This window comes from Hemiscyllium ocellatum, chromosome 13 (genome assembly GCF_020745735.1).
Source record: "Hemiscyllium ocellatum isolate sHemOce1 chromosome 13, sHemOce1.pat.X.cur, whole genome shotgun sequence".
Classification (NCBI taxonomy): Eukaryota; Metazoa; Chordata; class Chondrichthyes; order Orectolobiformes; family Hemiscylliidae; genus Hemiscyllium; species Hemiscyllium ocellatum.
Genome location: NC_083413.1, coordinates 43,744,576 through 43,764,766, shown reverse-complemented (window position 1 = coordinate 43,764,766; position 20,191 = coordinate 43,744,576). Strand labels below are relative to the sequence as shown.

The 20,191-nt window shown below is 39.1% G+C and overlaps 1 protein-coding gene across 4 annotated transcripts in view; it reads left to right on the top strand.

The window, feature by feature from the left end:
* Nucleotides 1–3,937, top strand: part of LOC132821877 (ephrin type-B receptor 3-like) — a 90,119-nt gene extending 86,182 nt beyond the window's left edge. For 2 of the 4 annotated variants that reach the window (XM_060834793.1, XM_060834792.1), the window contains exons 15-16: nucleotides 788–943; nucleotides 1,864–3,937. In XM_060834793.1, the coding sequence (XP_060690776.1) occupies nucleotides 788–943; nucleotides 1,864–1,972 (265 nt within the window). In that variant the 3' untranslated portion in view covers nucleotides 1,973–3,937. The remainder of the gene's footprint in view (nucleotides 1–787; nucleotides 944–1,863) is intronic. The other 2 variants (XM_060834795.1, XM_060834794.1) reach the window with 1 other exon arrangement.
* The last annotated feature ends 16,254 nt before the right edge of the window (nucleotides 3,938–20,191 follow it).

Genomic DNA, 20,191 nt, shown 5'->3' with positions numbered 1-20,191 from the left:
ACAGTGAATGTTGATGGTTCTGCCATCATTATCGCTGCAATACCAAGGTCATAAGAAAGAATAATTCTAAATTCTCTTGAGGTAAAACTGATAACTAGAACTTTGAGATATATATATTGCAAAGCACACCTGTGAGTAGTAACCAGTTCTTTCCTGTATTACATTGCATTATCAACACATTACAGACACAACTCCAGAATATATTGTGGCAGAGCAGACAGAGTCAGACAACACAAAAGCAAAACCCCTTAGGTGCAGAGTTAGGACATAAACATGAAGCTGGAAAATTCAATTTTACTATTTCATCAGGAAATTAGTGCTCTCAGCATTGTATTATATCATAAAAATACAAAATGCTATCTTCTTCCCTCCATTGATTCTGTCTCCCTTATCATTGATGGTGAAGCTCCCTTTCAGTATTTCAACCATGTAGTTTAACACACAGGTCAAGGTGAACACAAAACATACAAAATTAAGACTTTTTAGTCAACGAGCAAGTAACTAGTATTTTGTGTACTACTTCACAGGTTACAAAGCATTGCAGATATTAGCAGAAAACAATAGCATATCATTTACCTCTTGTGCCACATTATATCTTAAAGCAGTGTAGACATGCTCAGTCAATTGTCAATGATCAGAACTGAGTCAGTATGAGAATTAGTGCACACAGGGCAGCTGTGATCCTTAAAGTTCTCAGTACCTGAAGTGACTTGTTTCAGGCTCACTCTGGATACTGATGTAAACAGGGCTTAAGGTGTGGACTGATTTTGTCTTATCTTCCCCACAGCCCTTCCCAGCCTCTTTTGGATCGTACTGTTCCTGACTACACCACATTCACCACAGTGGGAGACTGGCTAGATGCAATTAAAATGGGTCGATACAAGGAGAATTTTATTAATGCTGGGTTCACCTCTTTCGACTTGGTTGCGCAGATGACAGCAGAGTAAGTATTAAACCTCATCACTTTCTCTAGCCTGTTCATGAAATTTGTTATGAACTAAGGCTGAGACAAAAACATGTACAATTGGATCAACCATTTTAGTCATGATTTGTCTCACACCTAAAGTGTAGGCTCTGTCCTTAGAATACCAATTGGAAACCATTTTTTCTTATGAGATGTTGGCATTGCTTGCAAGACTATCAGTTATTGCCCATCCTTAATTGCCCTTGAGAAGGTGGTGATGAGCTCCCTTCTTGAATGCTGCAGATCATGTGTTATAGGTACACTCACAGTGCTGTTAGGAAGAGGACTCTCACGTTTTTGACCCAGTGACAGTGAATAAAGTTCCCAATAAAATTAGTGTGTGACTTGAAGAGGAACTGGCTTCATGCTTGGGTTTCAGTGTAATAAGTAATTTTAACTCATTGGGACCAAATGATTACATAGATATTTTTCATCATAGGAATGACAGAACCAACTAATGGAGATGAATACTACATAAAAGAATAATGAGTGGGAAGTTGAATTTGTGAACCATCAAGTTGAACTTTCTTCCTTCCAAAAGGTTTTTTAATCGTCCCTGTCTTTAGACATCTACCAATCAGCTGAATGGGATGCAATTAAAGACCTCATTCGATAATCCTTATAATTTACTTATTACATAATAAATACTGCAGAATAATTATGTTTAAGTAGAGAAATCTTAGATGATAAGCAATATTAATAACCAAAGTAGGGCAACTCAGATATTTGTAAATTGTTGTTTTAAAATTACAGAAAACACATTTTTCATTGTGTTGGAGGGAAGAAAAGAGAATTCTGAAGACATCAGTGTTGAATTATTAAACAATTTTTAAAAAAATTTGGAAACTAGTCAAAATAAATTTACAAAGAAAATGTAACAAATGTGCATTCTTTTGCAGAGACTTGCTGAGGATAGGAGTTACATTGGCTGGACACCAGAAGAAGATTCTCGGCAGCATTCAGGACATGAGATTACAGATGAACCAAACTCTTCCAGTGCAGGTCTGACAGCAAGGCACTCTGGAATTAATTAAGATTGAAGTCAAGTAGGATAATTGTGTGCAGTGCCTGACTTCCAGTTTTTCCTGTGTGGAGCACCTAGTTCTAATGTTTCAAGTCAACCCTCAGTTCAAGGATAATTGTAGCATGAATTGAAAAATATCTGAAAGGGCTCCAAAAAGGAACACAGTCTGAAAATAGTTATCTTGGCTTTTGGGCAATTGGTTTCTGTCATGGGATTTTTACTTCTTTTGCACCAAACCTGTGACGATATCAAAGACTTTCAAAAGCTGCCACAGAAGGCAAGTTTTGCCCAGAAGTCAGTATATTATTAAGTCTTCATATTGAAGATGTATTATTTAAAATCTATGTGTCAAGATACCACATGAGATATTGGATCATAGATTTGATATTCCACTTGTGTTCCATTCCTTCAGAGCACCATCGATGAAAAGAAAGAAAGAAGTTGAACAATTCTGTATATAGAGTGATAATCTAGTCTCTTGAGTTAGTTCCTATTTCTCAACTTGCAATAAAACCAGATTGGAATAATAATGGAATGCCTTCAAGGTGTGCTTGCACCTTTTGGTTCAGAATGACCTTTCTTCACAACTTCTGTGGCACTTGAATATTGAATACTGGCAATCAGGATAATTATATCGTGAGATGGAAGTGAAAGGAAACATGCCTAGCTATCATGAATACAAGATTTAACTTGAAGTTACCGGGTGTTCTTTTAATTTATGGTTACTCTAAGTAAATGAATGACTGGATGCATTGGCTACCCTTGCATACTGACAAGGGAAGGATATGCTGTGCACAAAAGGCATGAAACAGTTCTTATAGTGTTCAACCAAATAACACCTGGAAAAAGATGGATGACAAGACTTTCATCAATAAATTGATTCTGATTCAAAACTGCTGTAATGCAAGACAGAATCTTCATTCTGGACTTTATTGTTGGGGTTCCTTTGGCTTCTAGCTGAAATTTGTGAAATTGTCACCCATGGGAACACAGTTGTGTGGAACATTCTGAATTGCAAAAGCAGAGCCGAAACACCAAAATGATTTAGAACCTTTAACTGTGAGAGCTGTCAAGAAAAAGAATAACTGTACATGACTGAAGAAACTTCATGGCCATCTGTTTAATCAAGTGCTGTTAAATTTTGTTGTCATTGCCAAAAGAAAGGAAATTTTATTTTTTCTAAAGAACAGATAAAACCTTTGTAAACAATAGAGTGCAAAGAGTAATTGTGACACAAAATATGGAAAAGGCAATAAGCGTTTTTAATTTAGTTTGTATTACAGTAAATCATTTCTTAGCTCATCTTCAAACCTTCCCTTACTTAATATTCCAAGAAGACATTGGCAGAGGAGACTGTATATTTGTACATACTTTTAGATATTTTCCTTTGTTAATGTGTGGGCTTTAACCAATAAATACAGACTGTGTATATTTTGCCACTCTGAATGGCACGTACCTATATTGTATATAGACAAGGCAAAATGTGCAGAATGATACAGTTAAATTTTGATGCTCTGCAATCCTCATTCACAAAAGTAGACCATTAATTCTAACTTGTTCTGTAAAATAACAATGTTGTAAAAAATAATTTTGAACTATTCGTTGTGATAGGTCATTCAGTAGTAGTTCACAGTACCTGCTCGACATCTGTGACTAACAAAATACATTTGGTTATGTTGCTGTGAATTTGGTGCAAGCTTTAATAATGTGGCCCACCATTTCCTCTCAAGTAATCTTTCTACATAGTACTTCTGTAAGAGCCATACAGTGGCTAATCTTTTGTAGAAAAACCTAATGGCTGTCTTCCAGTCACTTTGGAAAACATACCTGTATAGTATTTTGCAAACTTTTTAAAATATTGAGATGTATTTAATGGTGAAAAAGATGCATTCTTGCATTTGTAGAAATATTTTTAAAAAACCTTTTGCAATTAAATTATTTAAGAAGTTTATGGTATTCCCTGAGCTTGTTTCTTTTGTGCATCAAATTCAGTGCCATTCCTTGTATTCAAAGTTGGCAGTTGGTTAATATAATGTTTTATGGTAATGTCAATCTGTTGGAGACATCCTGAGTTAAGAATAGAGTTTGTTTTACAATGCACCTGATTTTAAGTGAGTAACCAAAAATGAGTCATAGTGGCCTGAAGCAATTCTGTAATAGAGTGAAATGACAAAGTCTAATGCAAAAATAAAGTTTATATTAAAATTTCAAATTCTTCTATTGACTTCAAAGTCAACGAGGAATATATATTTATTAATCTAATACTGTCATTATTTGTCAATCAATTGTGGATTTGAGGATGTCACTGAATTTGGGGACATTTTTCACAAAGTTGAAATACCATGATGAACACCAACAATGGGCTGAATCTCTCCGATTTTGGCAGGTGTCTTGTGGTAGCCTAAGAGAGCCAAGACGAACACACACATGCACGTGCACACACATGTACTCTCTGTATTAGAAGGAAGGCCTATGGGATCTCCTGTCCATTAAGCTCTTAAGAAGATACTGGCAGACCTTCCTCTCAACTTGAAACTGAAGTATATGATGTTCCATCTGCCCACAGCTGTAGCATTCAGCAACACCAGTGAGAGGACTATGGTTGCCGCCATTACATCATGCACTGGAATCCCAAGATTGAGGACTAACACAAGTTAAACTTTGAGTGTTGTTGCAGGGGTTGGGAGCAGAAGTGCCAGGGCATTAGAAGCAAGTGAAAGGAGTTAGCTCTCAACAAACATCATCCCCCACACTATGCCCACTCAGAGGTGGGAAATTGCAGCTATCAGGATGAGAACCTAAAGTGATTGTTTTTATGAAAACTCTTAAGTAGTCAATTAAATGAATGTGGGTTTGGAAGGTACCATGAACCCAGCACTTAATTACATGGAGGAGGGAAGGCATTGGTTAGCATATCACAATGCTAATCTGTCTCATTTTGAAGGTCTCCTCTGGACCTGGAAAATCCCATTCAACAAATCTTGTGATATATCTACAGAATGCCTAAATCTCAAGTCTCTTAAAGTAAACATTATTAACCTCAAGTAGCTGCTTTCTTGAAGCTTCCTCTGTTGTTTAAGATAGTTTAGTTAGGTTGAGTATTTCATTACTAACACGTGGACCAACAACTGGTCTCAAGTTTGTGTAGCTGTTAACCAATTGGAGAACGACATCCACCTACAGAAAAAGGAAATGCTCCAGCATTATTAAGAACCCTTGCAGATTCAGCCTGTAACTGGGAAAACTCACCATAATTGAAGTTGACGGATTCAAGTATCCTGCAACCCATGGACTCAATGTGTGACCATTACATTGTGAAACTCCTTTCTTATGAGCACCTTGTTGAGTCTCTGATTCTTATTTTGGTGGAATTATTCTCATTTGTACATTTGGCTTCATATCATCCTCTATTTGTTATTTTCTTTCACTTGCTGAAAGAAATTTGGATTATACCTGCATATTTGGAAATTATGTTGACTCTAAATATTCTCACGATTTCACAGAATAGCAAGATTAAATTTCAATCTGTTTGGTTTAAGTTTTGTTTTTCTCCAAGAGGTTTATTTCTGTATTTAGCATGACGTGACTTTCTTCATATGGCCTGTTTTTCAATATGACAGACTCTGGTACGAATTTAATGCTGTAGTTTTCGAACTCAGATCCGACTAAAGTGACTACCAGAACGCTTGAACTCATATTCCTAAGGGTGATTTTTACAAGTAAGGGGCATGCAGGTCTGCTCAATTCACACAGAACTCTCTATTTTCATCTAACAAATAGAGACTGATTTAAGCTGGTTGTGGTTATGTTTTGGCTGAAGTTAACTCCAAGTATTCAAATATTTAGGCAAGTTCTGGTCTTTGTCTTAAAGTGAAAATGGATTTCATTTATTTCTTTTCAATCCTGCTGACAGGAAACTAAATTTAATACTTTGGAATGTTCGATGTTGCATTTAGAGTTGTGACCCTACAATATATTGAGTGAGGTGGAGACAGTTAATATTCTTATGTTGAAGGAAATTTAAAGGCAGCTGTAGTCTATAAATTTTTATGACTTAATACCATGGTTTGTATTTCATCTTCATTACTCACGTACTTTTATGGAAACTGACTTCTTTTACGCTTCAGTATTGATCTTAAGTCCTTGTTACATAGTTGAATTCTAAAGGAACCATTAAATGGTTTGTTAGCATTGCCCAATTTTACTGACAAGAAGGTAAGGCATAGAAGTCTTGGTGCAACATCACAGACTGGAGCACTTTCTTTTTATGGTTGGGAAAGCAGTGTTTTCATTTAACTGCATCTGAAGGAAACAGGCTTCTGACAAACAATTTAGCGTCAGTATGGTTCTTCAGGACCAGCCTAAGTTATGTGCTAGTCATCCAAAGTAAGGCAAATGTTTGATCAGCTAAGCCAACAACAATTGCACTGAGCATTTATACATCTGGATCTTTGTAAAGACCTGGGACATGGATGTGTCCAATACATATATGGTCATCTTGCACAGGAAAGGTCAAAGCTACCTACTTTGAACATGGGAAGAGGGTGGTGCAATTTACACAAATTTATTAATTCAACCTAATGCCTTTTTCAGCATATAGAATGCAACTGATTATGCCCATACCTTTATAGAACATGATCCAATAAAAATACATCCTACTCTACAAATGTGGAAATACTCAAATTCACACACCAAGCAGTGTGCTTCCCTAGAAACCATTGAAGAGCTATTTCTGACTCAACTTGCATCAAATGAAGTTTGGACTAACTTATAAAGACTCACAAAAATATACTACAAAGTGTCTCGAAACAACATTTATGTTGCTTAATTTCCTCTCCTCTGAAGGAAAGCCAATGTAAAATATCCAGGGAGTGTTAATGAACTAACATTTTCATATTTCACAAATTCAAAATAGACACACCTTGCTTTTAAACTTCGTTTTCACTGACATAGGAAATCCAATAAAGGATGCCCACATTAAGTTGAAAATTCAGACTGGTAACCCTGATTAGTTGGATTTATGCATGTTTATCGTATGACTGTGCTAATCAGAGTGGAGTTAGACCAAGCTAAAGTGTGAAATTGTGGGAAAGCCTGCAGCAAAAATGTTTTTGAACAATTTTTTTTCAGAATGAGTATACACCAAGAGTAGTTTTAATGTGGATTAAAGTGGATTGTTTTGCTGTCTTTTAGCAGATCACTCTATTTAATGCTGAAATGCATATGGTGAAAAGTAAAGCGAGGAACATGTCATTGATGTGATTGATGCAACATAGATGGCACCAAAGAAATGCTGTTGCTTGTGGTAGCAAAGTCCAAGAAGCTATGTTATTTTGCAAATATCAACCCCTATACCATGAGGCTAACAGAACGGCCTGGATGATCTCCATCATTTGAAGTGGATCAGAAAGGTGGGCAAAATGTATGAATAGAAGAAAATGAAAATAAAGGCTCTGATGGACCTGAAGAGTACCTGAAAAATACCTGTCGGATTTCTCTCCTGTTTCCACATTGAAGCTACAAAGAATGGAAGTCTTGCTCTGGAAGTTTGTCCTTCTGCCTGAAAAGATGTTCCCATTTAAGACATGATGTGCTAAGCAGAAAGAAAGACAACTGAGGCTTTTTTTCAAAGCTAACTCTCGTTATTTTTACCTTTTGCTATACAAGGTCAGGCCTTTATAAGATGTAAACAAATTGAAAAAAAAAGCACATTTACTGTGTCATCATGCTCATGTTTTTTGACAGAACTTGTTTGTAGGCAAACTGGATCACATAGGTGATTCCTCCACCTTTTGAGGCTCTGTTTAACTCAAATTTACAGGCTTCCACAATTTAACTTAGTGATTTTACTGCATGAAGAAGCCACTTTGGGCAGAAACATTAGATTAATGTAAAGGCTGTTGTGCTTCAAAAAGGAGAATACAAAACTTGAGTCACACCATTTGGGCATATACTGATCTTATCCTGTGCACTTTGTCAGGAATTCTGAACCAACAGTAATCCACACAAACTGCTTACACCAAGTTATTACAACATCGCTTATCAAGTTTACGATATTGAAAAATGAGAAGTAAAAATCACATTGTGAAAACATCTATTGCCTGTGCTAATCATACACTTTCACTGTTTCTAAGATGCAATCGCAACTGAGGTGGATGGTTACTGTTGATCTGCAAGGCTGGTTGATGTAGTGAGCCACTTGAAACAGAGTTGTAAATGCTGGGGCTATTGATGGTATATGTCTAAGGAGAGAGCAGCAAGAGTGCTGTTTTTTGAAATCTTAACTTCAGAACCTTTGTCAGATTATTAATTACATTTGCTTTTGTGGACAGTTTTGGTTCTACAATTCTAGTTTAGACCTCATGCACATCTCATAGTTAGTGCCCAGAGGTTTGGCTGAAGATGTTAATGCCCATGAATGGACAGAACATCTCTATCCTTTGCCAATGCTTCCAGTCAAATTGCAAAGCTGTCGAATACAGCTGAAGTCCATTTCTCCTTTGAAAGATGCAGGCTGCCTTTAAGTCTGTCACTGAGGTCGGATGTTCTGTGACACCAGTAAACAAGCTGCCATTAACAACAGCAAAAGGAAGACAACAGATCAATAATTAGTGTTAATATGGATGATGCAACAGGAGACTGGTTCCCAACCAGCTAACAGCTAACAATAGTTGGCAAAAGGTGAATTTAGAGGTTGGAGACAAGTGGAGAACTCTCTGTAACCCTTCCATCTCTGCTCCAAGCAAAAAAAAACAGAAATACTTATTAGGTCAGGCAGCATTCAGTGAGAAAGCTAAAGATATTATGAATAATGGAGGATTTTTTTCAGTTTCAAATGTTCTGCAGTGTACTGGTATATAACAAGATGATCAGTGCTCCCACTTTACGCATCCTACCAAATTAAATGCTAATCAGACAATTAAATGGACAATGGACCTCTCCAGGTCACAAAGACATTGGGTAGGACCCTTGTGGTACAGTTGTAATGTCAGTACCTCTGGACCCAGAGACCCGTTTTCAAGTACCGCCTGCTCCAGATGTGTGCCATAACACCTCAGGACAGGTTGATTACACAATAAAAAGACCCTAGTTGGAAAGGGGGGGGGGGGCGGGGTTGGGTGAGTAATGTGAAAATCCCACCCCAGGACCTTGCTGATTGATGTGAGCCACTGAGCAACCCACTGAGGGAACGGTGGCAGCTGCTGGGCTCAGTGCAGGCACCAGACACTCAGGTCTGTCAGTGGAGCAAGGCCATGAGATGAATGATATCAGTGTGGAGAATGCAGGGCTGGGATTGTGGGCAGCTGCATAAACCAGTAGGAGAAGGGCTGTCAGCACTGCAGAGAGCCGTCCCAATGAGGGGGTGGGGGAGGGAGGCTGCCATGATCTGTCTGAATGCCTATGAATAAGACTTAGCATCTCCTGCACCACATTAGCAAAGTTAGATCTCATGAAATACAGGGATAACTAGCCATTTGGATACAAAACTGGCTTATGGTAGAAGACAGAGGGTGGTGTTGGAGGGTTGTTTTTCAGATTGGAGGCCTGTGACCAGTGGAGTGCCACAAGGATCGGTGCTGAATCCTCTACTTTTTGTCATTTACATAAATGATTTGGATGTGAGCATAAGAGGTACAGTTAGTAAGTTTGCAGATGACATCAAAATTGGAAGTGTAGTGGACAGCGAAGAGGGTTACCTCAGATTACAACATGATCTGGACCAGATGGGCCAATGGGCTGAGAAGTGGCAGATGAAGTTTAATTCAGATAAATGTGAGGTGCTGCATTTTGGGAAAGCAAATCTTAGCAGGACTTATACACTTAATGGTAAGTTCCTAGGGAGTGTTGCTGAACAAAGAGACCTTGGAGTGCAGGTTCATAGCTCCTTGAAAGTAGAGTTGCAGGTAGATAAGATAATGAAGAAGGTGTTTGATATGCTTTCCTTTATTGGTCAGAGTATTGAGTACAGGAGTAAAGAGTGAGGTCTGCAGATGCTGGAGATCCGAGCTGAAAATGTGTTGCTGGAGATCAGAGCTGAAAATGTGTTGCTGTAGATCAGAGCTGAAAATGTATTGACTGGAGATCAGAGCTGAAAATGTGTTGACTGGAGATCAGAGCTGAAAATGTGTTGGCATCCAAGGAACAGGAAATTCGACGTTTCGGGCATAAGCCCGAAACGTCGAATTTCCTGTTCCTTGGATGCTGCCTGACCTGCTGCGCTTTAACCAGCAACACAGTTTCAGCTATTGAGTACAGGAGCTAGGAGGTCATGTTGTGGCTGTACAGGACATTGGTTAGGCCACTGTTGGAATATTGCTTGCAATTCTGGTCTCCTTCCAATTGGAAAGATGTTGTGAAACTTGAAAGGGTTCAGAAAAGATTTACAGGGGTGTTGCCAGGGTTGGAGGATCTGAACTACAGGGAGAGGTTGAACAGGCTGGGGCTCTTTTCCCTGGAGTATCGGAGGCTGGGGGGTGACCTTATAGGAGGTTTATAAAATTGTAAGGGGCATGGATAGGAGAAATAGACAAAGTCTTTTCCCTGGGGTCGGGGAGTCCAGAACTAGACGGCATAGGTTTAGGGTGAGAGGGGAAAGATATAAAAGAGACCTAAGGGGCAACTTTTTCATGCAGAGGGTGGTACATGTATGGAATGAGCTGCCAGAGGATGTGGTGGAGGCTGGTATAATTGCAGCATTTAAGAGGCATTTGGATAGGTATATGAATAGGAAGGGTTTGGAGGGATATGGGCTGGGTGCTGGCAGGTGGGACTAGATTGGGTTGGGATATATGTTCGGCATCGACGTGTTGGACTGAAGGGTCAGTTTCCATGCTGTACATCTCTATGACTGTATGACTCCATTCCCTCTATCCTCCATAACAAGCCTGCAGGCAGCTACAGTAGGTTTACTTTCCTGGCTTCCCATATGACCAGTCCTGCTGCTACTGCTGGATGAATACAACTGCCGGTGGAGTGTGACCTTTAAGCAGGCATTGATTGTCAAGGGCATCAAGTGGTGTTGAGATGCGCACCAGCCACACACTTTCCCATCCACACTTAAATATTATCAGGGAATGAATGGTAAGATAGCAGGGTCCCCCATTGCCTTGCACCCCACCACTGAATTAAATGAGTTGCCTTCAAACTCTCCTTAATGAATCTATTAAATCCCATCTATTAATCTCTCCATAGATGCTGGGTGCATATGGAGTATTTCCATCAGTTTTCCACATTTCTAGAACTTGCAGTGTTTTGTTTTTGTGTTGTACAAAGCAATTATTCCAGATTTGCAACTCATTTGGAACTTAGATCAAATAGAATGAAATATAATCTGGTTTGCAAATTAAGCTTTCTTCCAGTATAAATCAAGCATGAGATACTGAACCAATGTTTGAAGTTTCTCAATTATTTATTTCTATCAAAACTTATACAGAACAGGCCACTCGTGCTATTGTGCTAAAGAAGCTGTTGTGTTTACGCAAGGGATAGAGCAGAGATCACTCAACTTAATGTTTTCTTGTAATTACATTTTCTGTAACGTGCTTTTTGTTCTTGAAAACTTGTTTGATGTCAGTGAAGATTCTTAAATTAGATGAATAGAAAATCTCAACAGAAACACCAGCCTTCACATCAGATTCATAATAGAATGCTGACAGCAGAAAGGCACAGTGATGTTATTGTGAAGGCACACTCTATCTGGTGCATGCATAGAATGTTGTCAAACCCAATTGGAGGTGGGGATTTATTTTCATATTAAAATATAATCATCACTTGATGAAATCCAGTAATGTCTACTGGATGTACTTCTGTGCCTTTAATTCGCCATAAATGGTTAGTTCCATTATAACCATAGTCATACAAGGAAATTTCTTATACTGAATGTAAAGCTGTCATCTCATTTCTGTTCATAGAATTTGGTCTGTTCCTCTGAAATATTCATAAAAATAATTGCAAAACAAATTTAGTTTTGGTGCACGACACCACTCAACATTCTTTCAACGTTGCATTACTCAAAATTTATTTATTAAAGCTAATAAAAACTTCTGAATACGAAAGACAATCTGATGATTTACTTTCAAGATCATTTTAATAAATCAATTACATACTGTTTATACAGCTTTTTGTGACTAAATTTGGCTGCTTAATTCTTCAGACACGGTGAACAATTCTAGTCTCATTAAGATGGAGTCAATCCAACAGTTTGATTTTACATTGTTTACATGGAATCAAATGGCGTCTAATTTGAACTGCTCCCCTGTAGCTTTGTTGGCACAGCTTGTTGGTTCAGCAAAAACAGAAGTTGTTCAGCAATATTCAAATTGATTGCAAAAGGACAACTGAAATAGGTTTGGACAACCTAGATTTACCATTTCCAATGACCACATGCAATTGCTTTGCATTTTGCACTAAAAGATTCCCCTCTAGCACAAACATCAAGGCAGGCAATATGTGGCCATGTGCTGCTTATCTGACTCTATTAAATAGTCACCTGAGAAGCAGATACTGGTACTGTTGCCCTGTTGGATGGAGAAATGGTCCATTGTATTTTAGTCAACATTGCCTCCTGGAAGTTCCAGCAAATTGAAGAAAAGAGCACTATGAAGGTACCAGAAGAGACAGTGACAATATTCACCCTAACTGGAGGCAAAGTGAGTGCCAGTTACATGCTTGTGGTTTAGCAATTAAGTGTCTCGAGCAATGAATATTTTGATTGGGAAAAGGTTAATTCTGAAGAGTCGTCATTTATAAGAAGCAAATACATGTATATAGGCCTCACGCTACCTAAGGGTGAGAAAGTAATCTTATGATCTGAATTGGGAGGACATAATTGCAAAAGCTTGACAGCAGGAATCTGAACTTTGAACTCTCACCCAATTAAGTCATCATGCTTGCTATTATTCTCAACACCCCAGGGAAGGGAAATTCAACCCATGATCTCTATTTTATTTTATCTATAAGAATGTTGTGGCCATTTCAGATGTAAAGTTTAGCTGTCTCCTGCTGGGACATCTGTGACTACAGTAAATACAGTTGTGGCAGCCATTGACAAACCCACTTCCCTGTAAATTATTGGTCACTGTTGACTTTCGTCGCCTTTTATAGGCATGTTGCAATATCAACCAGTGATAATGCTGCCATGAGACCCACTGTTCAACCCAGTGAGCTTGAGCTTTGAGTAAAAAGTGAGGTCTGCAGATGCTGGAGATCAGAGCTGAAAATGTGTTGCTGGTTAAAGCACAGCAGGTCAGGCAGCATCCAAGGAACAGGAAATTCGACGTTTCGGGCCAGAGCCCTTCATCAGGAATTCCTGATGAAGGGCTCTGGCCCGAAACGTCGAATTTCCTGTTCCTTGGATGCTGCCTGACCTGCTGTGCTTTAACCAGCAACACATTTTCAGCTTGAGTTTGCCCCAGCTAGGCATTCAGCAGAAGATCAGGTTCTAATATGCCACATAACCTTCAGCAGAAAAAGGCTTGTATGTGGATTTCCATTCCTTGCAGCCTTGCTTGCTCTTAGTGTCCATTCTTTAAGACTTCACGATTTTGGTTGGATAGAATTGCCTTGGAGTCTTTACAAACACTTCTCTATCTTTGTCATTTTGCCTTTTAAATGCATTCATCCCTTTAAATTATACACACTTACACATTGTCACATCCACTACAAATGTGCTTCCCATCCATATCTGTACCTAGACTACGCCACTGAGGTGATGTCAGGAAGCTGAGAGTTAGCAAACAACCTCAATTTGGGTTCATCCAAAACTTCTAGATGTTGAGAATTCAACAACATCAAAAAATCTAACATATCTGCCCCTCGGAGTATTAATGCTGAGCAGAGCTGATCTTGTCATTATGATATAGACTTGTTTTCAGTGTTCTGGGTTTGGAAGTCTACATTTTTTGATGACCGATGCTTTAAAGATTGTAATTATTTGATATGAGGCAATTTTATGGTGCCACAGGAAGCAACTCTGCCTCTGAGCCAAAAGCTCCAGTTTCAAGTCCCACTTTGGGTTTAAATAGTGATGAAATGCATATTTATTATATGGCTAAGCAGGCTGAGTATCAAATTTCAAATCCTTCCACTATATGCCAGTGGCAGGCAAAAAGAATGAGACCGTCTTCTGGTCAATCTGCAGAAGCAATAGCAAGCCATTACAATACCATACAAAGCATAACCATAGACCAATACAATCCAAAGTTGGTGTGTTATTGGTCCTGTGCAAGTCTGAGGAGGTGTGCTATTGCTTTCTGAGATTTCAGCAAAGTCAACCCCAGCAGTCAAGCAAGTTATGCCTGGGGCTTGCTGATCATTCAGTTGTCTTGTGAATTTAGTCTGTGGAATAGACTATGGTCAGTTAGAGCAGGATAGATCACATAAAATTCCGGGAGATTTTGGGGTCAGATCATGTGATCATAAAGGCTACGGTCAGCTCAAATCTTGGGATTGGCCTGATTGTACCCAATGGTCACCGTCCCAGGGGATGGTTGGAGATGAGAGGGTGTGACCTGGTAGGAAATGGAAATACCATTTGGTCCCAAAGCTGTTGCGGGTTACAAGGCTAGTTATAGTCACTCTGATCTTGATATGATGAATGTGCAGAACCAGCAAAGATAAAGGTACCTTGATAGGAGGTCAGAATGTCATTAAATGGTCAGGCTAAGGGATTTAATCAAAATAGAGGAAAGAAGGTCATCAGGGGCACAAGGGAGTGCAACAACAAGTGACAAGAAGAATGGACAAGGTAATTTTGCGAGTCATAGGCAGACCCTACTAATCATTACAGCGATAGTATTGTTTAAAGCTTGTCATATTGATCCAAAGGTCAATTGTACAATAAAATTATGATATTGACAAAGCCATGTCCGAGTGGCAGCAGCATGTAACCCTTTTGAAAGGGGTCAGAGAGCGGAGTATCAGCTGCAGCCTCAAAGAATCACTGCTCCACATGCATTCTGTGTTATAGAGTACAGCAGCTATTTCATTTTCCCTCAAGGTTCTGGGGTGGGGGGTGAGGATGGGGGTGCAGGATGGTACGTGGGGATGGTCTGTTGGAGGGGGGATAGGGGTGTGTTGCTCCTCAAAATATGTTTGTACTTCAGTCCCAGGCTCCTAATCTTTGACCACCCACAGAGTTGGGGAGTGGGAAGGTCATCAAATCCCATCATGAATTTGCTCCTGGGCCAGGCCAAGGTAATCATGAATAGGTCCAGGTAGTGGGTTGGCAAAGAGTCATTCAGCCTGACTCCACATTCTGGCCTAATTGGCATCTTATGATCTTTGAAGTCAGTAGGAAGCATATTTGCTCAGTATGTATCATCCCCATTGATGAAGGCACAGTCTTGAAGATTGCAAGCCAGAACGCCAGCCCCTGTAAAGGATGATGGGCGGGGGCTCCAATGATAGGTTTGATGTGGGAGGGAAAATGGGGCTGGGGGTTTGGGATGTGAGTCGGATGGTTTGGCAGGAAGCTTACAAACATGTGCTCCATGCCAAGCCCACAGACACTTTCTTGGATCACCATACATGAGGTAAGGATTACTCATGTATATGGAAAGGGACATTGTCAGGCTTGGTGGTATTCTTGCAATTGTACATATCTCCAAGATCCTGTAAATTGGATGGCAAGGAGCTGTCCTCTTAACAAAAACAGCAATACAGAAAATAATGGGACACACATACACTGCTTGGGGCCTTGATCAAGTGTGACACAAGCCTCTGCAAGGGTATATTCAGAGCTTAATGGGGAAAGGTGTCTTGGGTGCAGTATCACTCTACTAAGACTATAACTTCCTCGAAGCATTCTCAGATCGGCTGCAGGTTGAGTAAGCAGGGCAAAATAATATCTAGCAGTTCTTCTTACTGTCCTTCCACTTTGAATGGGATCATCACAAAAGACAGCAGATGCAACTCTATCCTCTCCACAGAAGCACCCTTCACAGTTGCTGTTGAGCACTGAGGGGAAAGAGCAGCAGAGCAAGATCTACCACAGAGGAAGGGAGTTCTTGCAGCATCTACAAGCTTTAGTACAGCTATCTACAAATGAAAGAGCCAATGCAGAAGACAAATAAGGATCTATTGATTCATCATAGGGAGGCATAGTGGCTCATAGTTAGCATTGCTACCTCACAGTACCAGGAACCCAGGTTCAATTCCAGCTTCAGGCAACTGTCTGAGTGGAGTTTGCACATTCTTCCCACGTCCGAGTAGATTTTCTCCTAAAGTCACAAAGATGTGCAGGTTAGGTGGATTTGCCATGCTAAATTGCCCCATAGTATCCAGGGGTTTGCAAGCTAGGTGATTAGCCATGGGAAATTATGGTGATGGGGCGGAGGGGCTGCTCTCCAGAGGGTCAATGTGGACTTGATGGGCCGATTGGCCTGCTTTCATACAATAGGGATTCTATGATCATGTCACAGTGATGCCAACTGCTGGTTGAGGACCCACATTCAGAAGGATTGGGTGGCAATCCAATTCCAGTAGTCCTAATGACAACAACTGCCTTTATTATCTATGTCAGTAGATAAATTCACAAAACTACTGGGTCCACTTTGACATTTCTTTCCCATGTAATGTTAAATTCATTGTGACCTTAAAAGACAGAATGCAGGGCTGTGCTAGATATCCAAGGAGCTACCATAATTCTAACAAAACATGAGGCATTCATTGCTCCTCCCCCATACCTTACTACCCTCAAAGTTGCTGAGATTCATCTGCAATAGCTCGCCTGAATCCCCACTTATAGATGTGCAATTTCCTCATGAGTGGGGCTCTCTTCACCCAACCACTTTGTGATTATGCAAGATTTACCAAGGTGTGGCAACTGAAATGCAGCATATTCTGTTTCACTTCATAGAACATTTTTCATGAGCACAACAATATGTTAGAACTGTGCAAATTAAGACAAATTTCTAAAATTGTTTATTCTGTGCATTGATTGACAATTGGAAGTATTTCTTTCTCCCTCTCTCCCTCTCTTTATGTTCAGGTGCAGGCTTAGCATCTGCAACTGGCTTGAAGGTAGTCTGCCTTCTAGGATGACCTTGATGAGTTCGGCAAGTGTTTCCTGCAAGATGCGGGCCTAAAGGACCCTAGGTTCAGGCTTACCATCCTAAACCTGAGTTCCTGCAAGCAACAGGCTCACTGTCAGAGAAGATGTGAAGGGGACACAAACATCTGGGATGTCCTTAGACAAAGTTCCTGTGCTGCCTGTCCATCACCTCTTCTCCATCTCAGCAGCCTTTAAATAGGACACTTGAATCTTCAAGCCTGGCAAGTGTCCATGGGTTGTGAGAACTTCCAACTTGTTTTCCACTTAATCCTCTGAGAAATTCATCATACATTTCACTTGCATAAATAATAAGCTGAGAAGCACATGATCTGATGAACTCAAAAATAGATGTGAATCATGGCCCACATGTCCAATGATTCTTCAACACTAGTTGATTTGACAGTCTGAAATTAAACTTAAACAGAAAGAAAACTTTTCAAAGATTGAAAAAAAAGCACATTAGTATTTCATTTCAATTTTTGTTTATATTTTAAAAGATCTCTGAACTACTGCGAAAAACAACAAACAGTTTGTGATATCCACTTTTAAAAAGAATCTTACATGTTTACTAAAAGTAGCATGATGCTGATGATTTCAGTTTGTCTGGCGTACCTCAGCAATAAACAGTTCTCGTACTTTAATTAAATGTCTCTGCTTATGTTCTCAGTATTCAATCTGTGTAGAGGTTGTTTTATTGTCTGGTGCTCAACTGACAAGCTTAAACTTATCATTGAAATAACATTTCACACAATAAAGTGAGTGAAATGAAAGACTAATAGTCACCAGGTGTCTTATGCTTTGATTATAGTATGATATTTAAAAGAGACAAATACTGAATATGGTAAACTGTGATTCATCCTAGCCTTCCATCTCTTGAGATCTGCTCCATTTGATCACATATTCAAATACAGTGTAGTTGAAGTTTAATCACAAATTACGTTGACGGTTTATTCACAATTTACTGTGCTTTTTTCTGGGCTGGTCTCCAATGGAGCACTGGGATACAGTCCAGTGCAGACATTTACAGGTAAACCCAAAGGAAATGGTTTATGAATACCATCTGTGTGAGGTTTTAGTGCGTGAAAACAAGGTTGTTCATTAAGGTTTACAAAGTCTGCTTTTCCTTTACAAAGAGCTGCATTAAAAAAAAAGGAATTCAAATGCCTGTTCTGGAAATAATCTAATTTTATACCAAAGTAAGAAGAATAGCCAGTTTTTTTTTAATATCCCAAGGTACAAAGTCACTATGAGGAACTTTTTAATAAATTGATGTTTATTTGATGTAAAAAAAAAGTTTATAATGTGAACCAGCCCTGGAGTTATTTTGTACAGGCAGCAAAAAAAAATTAGTCTGGCTCTTAAAAAACCTAAATCAGTGCCAAATGGCTTTCATTGTGGCACAACTGTCATGTCTCACCTGCCAATAAAAGTACTTCTTCTCCATTAAAAAATAGTCTTTGTAGAAATATGGAACAGACTGTTTACATGGACAAAAGAAAAAACAAAATGTAATTTAGTAGAATGATGCCATTGAAGGCATTGACAAAATAATGACTGCATCCTGGAGAATTTGATCTACTAAATATGGAGAGCAGGGACTAATAACTAAGATTGAAAAACCCAAGAAAAAATAATTTTTATTTTAAGTTAAAAGGGTTGTAGCATACCCCATCAATCTCTGTTAAAATCTCTTTTGTTTATATAATTTATTTGGAAATGGGTGTAAAAGAAATTACCCAAAGTGTGTTGGCAAGATAATAGATGCAGGAAAAAGGCTTTTCAGCTTTTTAAGTCTATTCTGCTCATCAACTGGATCAGAGTGCACAAAGGAAGCAGAAAGAGAAACATGTTTTACTTGCAATACTCCAAAAAAAAGGAACAGAGGGGTAAGGTTTGCAGCAAAGAGGGTACAGTGAATTGGTATAATGCTGCTCAGATTTTAAGCAAGATGTGACTGGGGGTTTTGCCTCAAAATACCTGGTCAGGTTGTTGAACTCTTTCTAAATTATTTCTGTGTCAGTGGTATCAGACTCCAAACAGACCCATTTACTGATACGTATGTTCACTGTTATAACATTATCTGGCAGAGTAATGGGCATTTATTTGTGGGGGGAAAAGAAATCTCTTTCATCCGAGTCATCTCCTCCACCTAAATTTTCATGTTATTTTGGGGGGTGGATGAGGGGGGGAAGATTGCATTCTGTGAAAAGCGGATCACTATGAGTGAAAGAGAAGCTGACATTGATCAGTGACGAATGGATTTCCCATCTAGGAGATGCAGGCTATCTTACAATCATGGGAACCCCCACCAACTTCCCATCCTCCATTTGGTGAGCAGCTGGCTAAAAGCACAGTTAGAATTTACAGCTTATCTTTATCATGATGAAAATGAGGTGTTCCAAGAGAGATACCGAGATGGTCCAGCGGTAACATTCCTACTTTTGAGTCAGAATGTCTAGGTTCAAGTTTTATCCTCCCTGGAAATGACATAACCTGTCTGACCTGAGCATAAATATTGAAAATGAGACATACACCTCACACTGCCTTGACTCATGTCAGTAGCTTAGAGTTATTATTATGGGTCCTTCTGCCAGTTGAAACATAGCCTCATAAAATCATATATTTTCAGACAAACAGTGAAAGGAGGTGTGCTCTGACATAATTCCCAAACTTACTAGAGAGCCATAACTGCAGATAGAAACTTGCAAAGGAAATCCCTCTCGTTGTCTGTAAAAGGTTTAGTTTTCCAATAAATATACAATTTCACTATTACGACAATTTTATTTTATTCATTGGGTTTGGATCAGGTTATACTCATTGCTTATCCAATGCTTTTATAGATTACAATCCTTTTTTTCTTCAATATTTCTGAATGGGTTTTAGAACAGTACATTTTGAACTAATGACTATGGATTATTGTGTAGTTTAGGAAACAGATTCTGGCAGAGACATAGTGGTTGCTGAACTATTGCAGGATACTGATTTTACCTATTAATATAAATCCAGAGAAGTAATTCAAAAGCATTTGCTGATCTGCTTGTTATTATTGTATAAGCTTTCCCAGGTTTTTATTTTGCTGGTGTAATTTTCTTTACATGCGTACCAAGATTTTTTTTAATATCGTAGGTGACACATAAACAAAGAGCAGGTG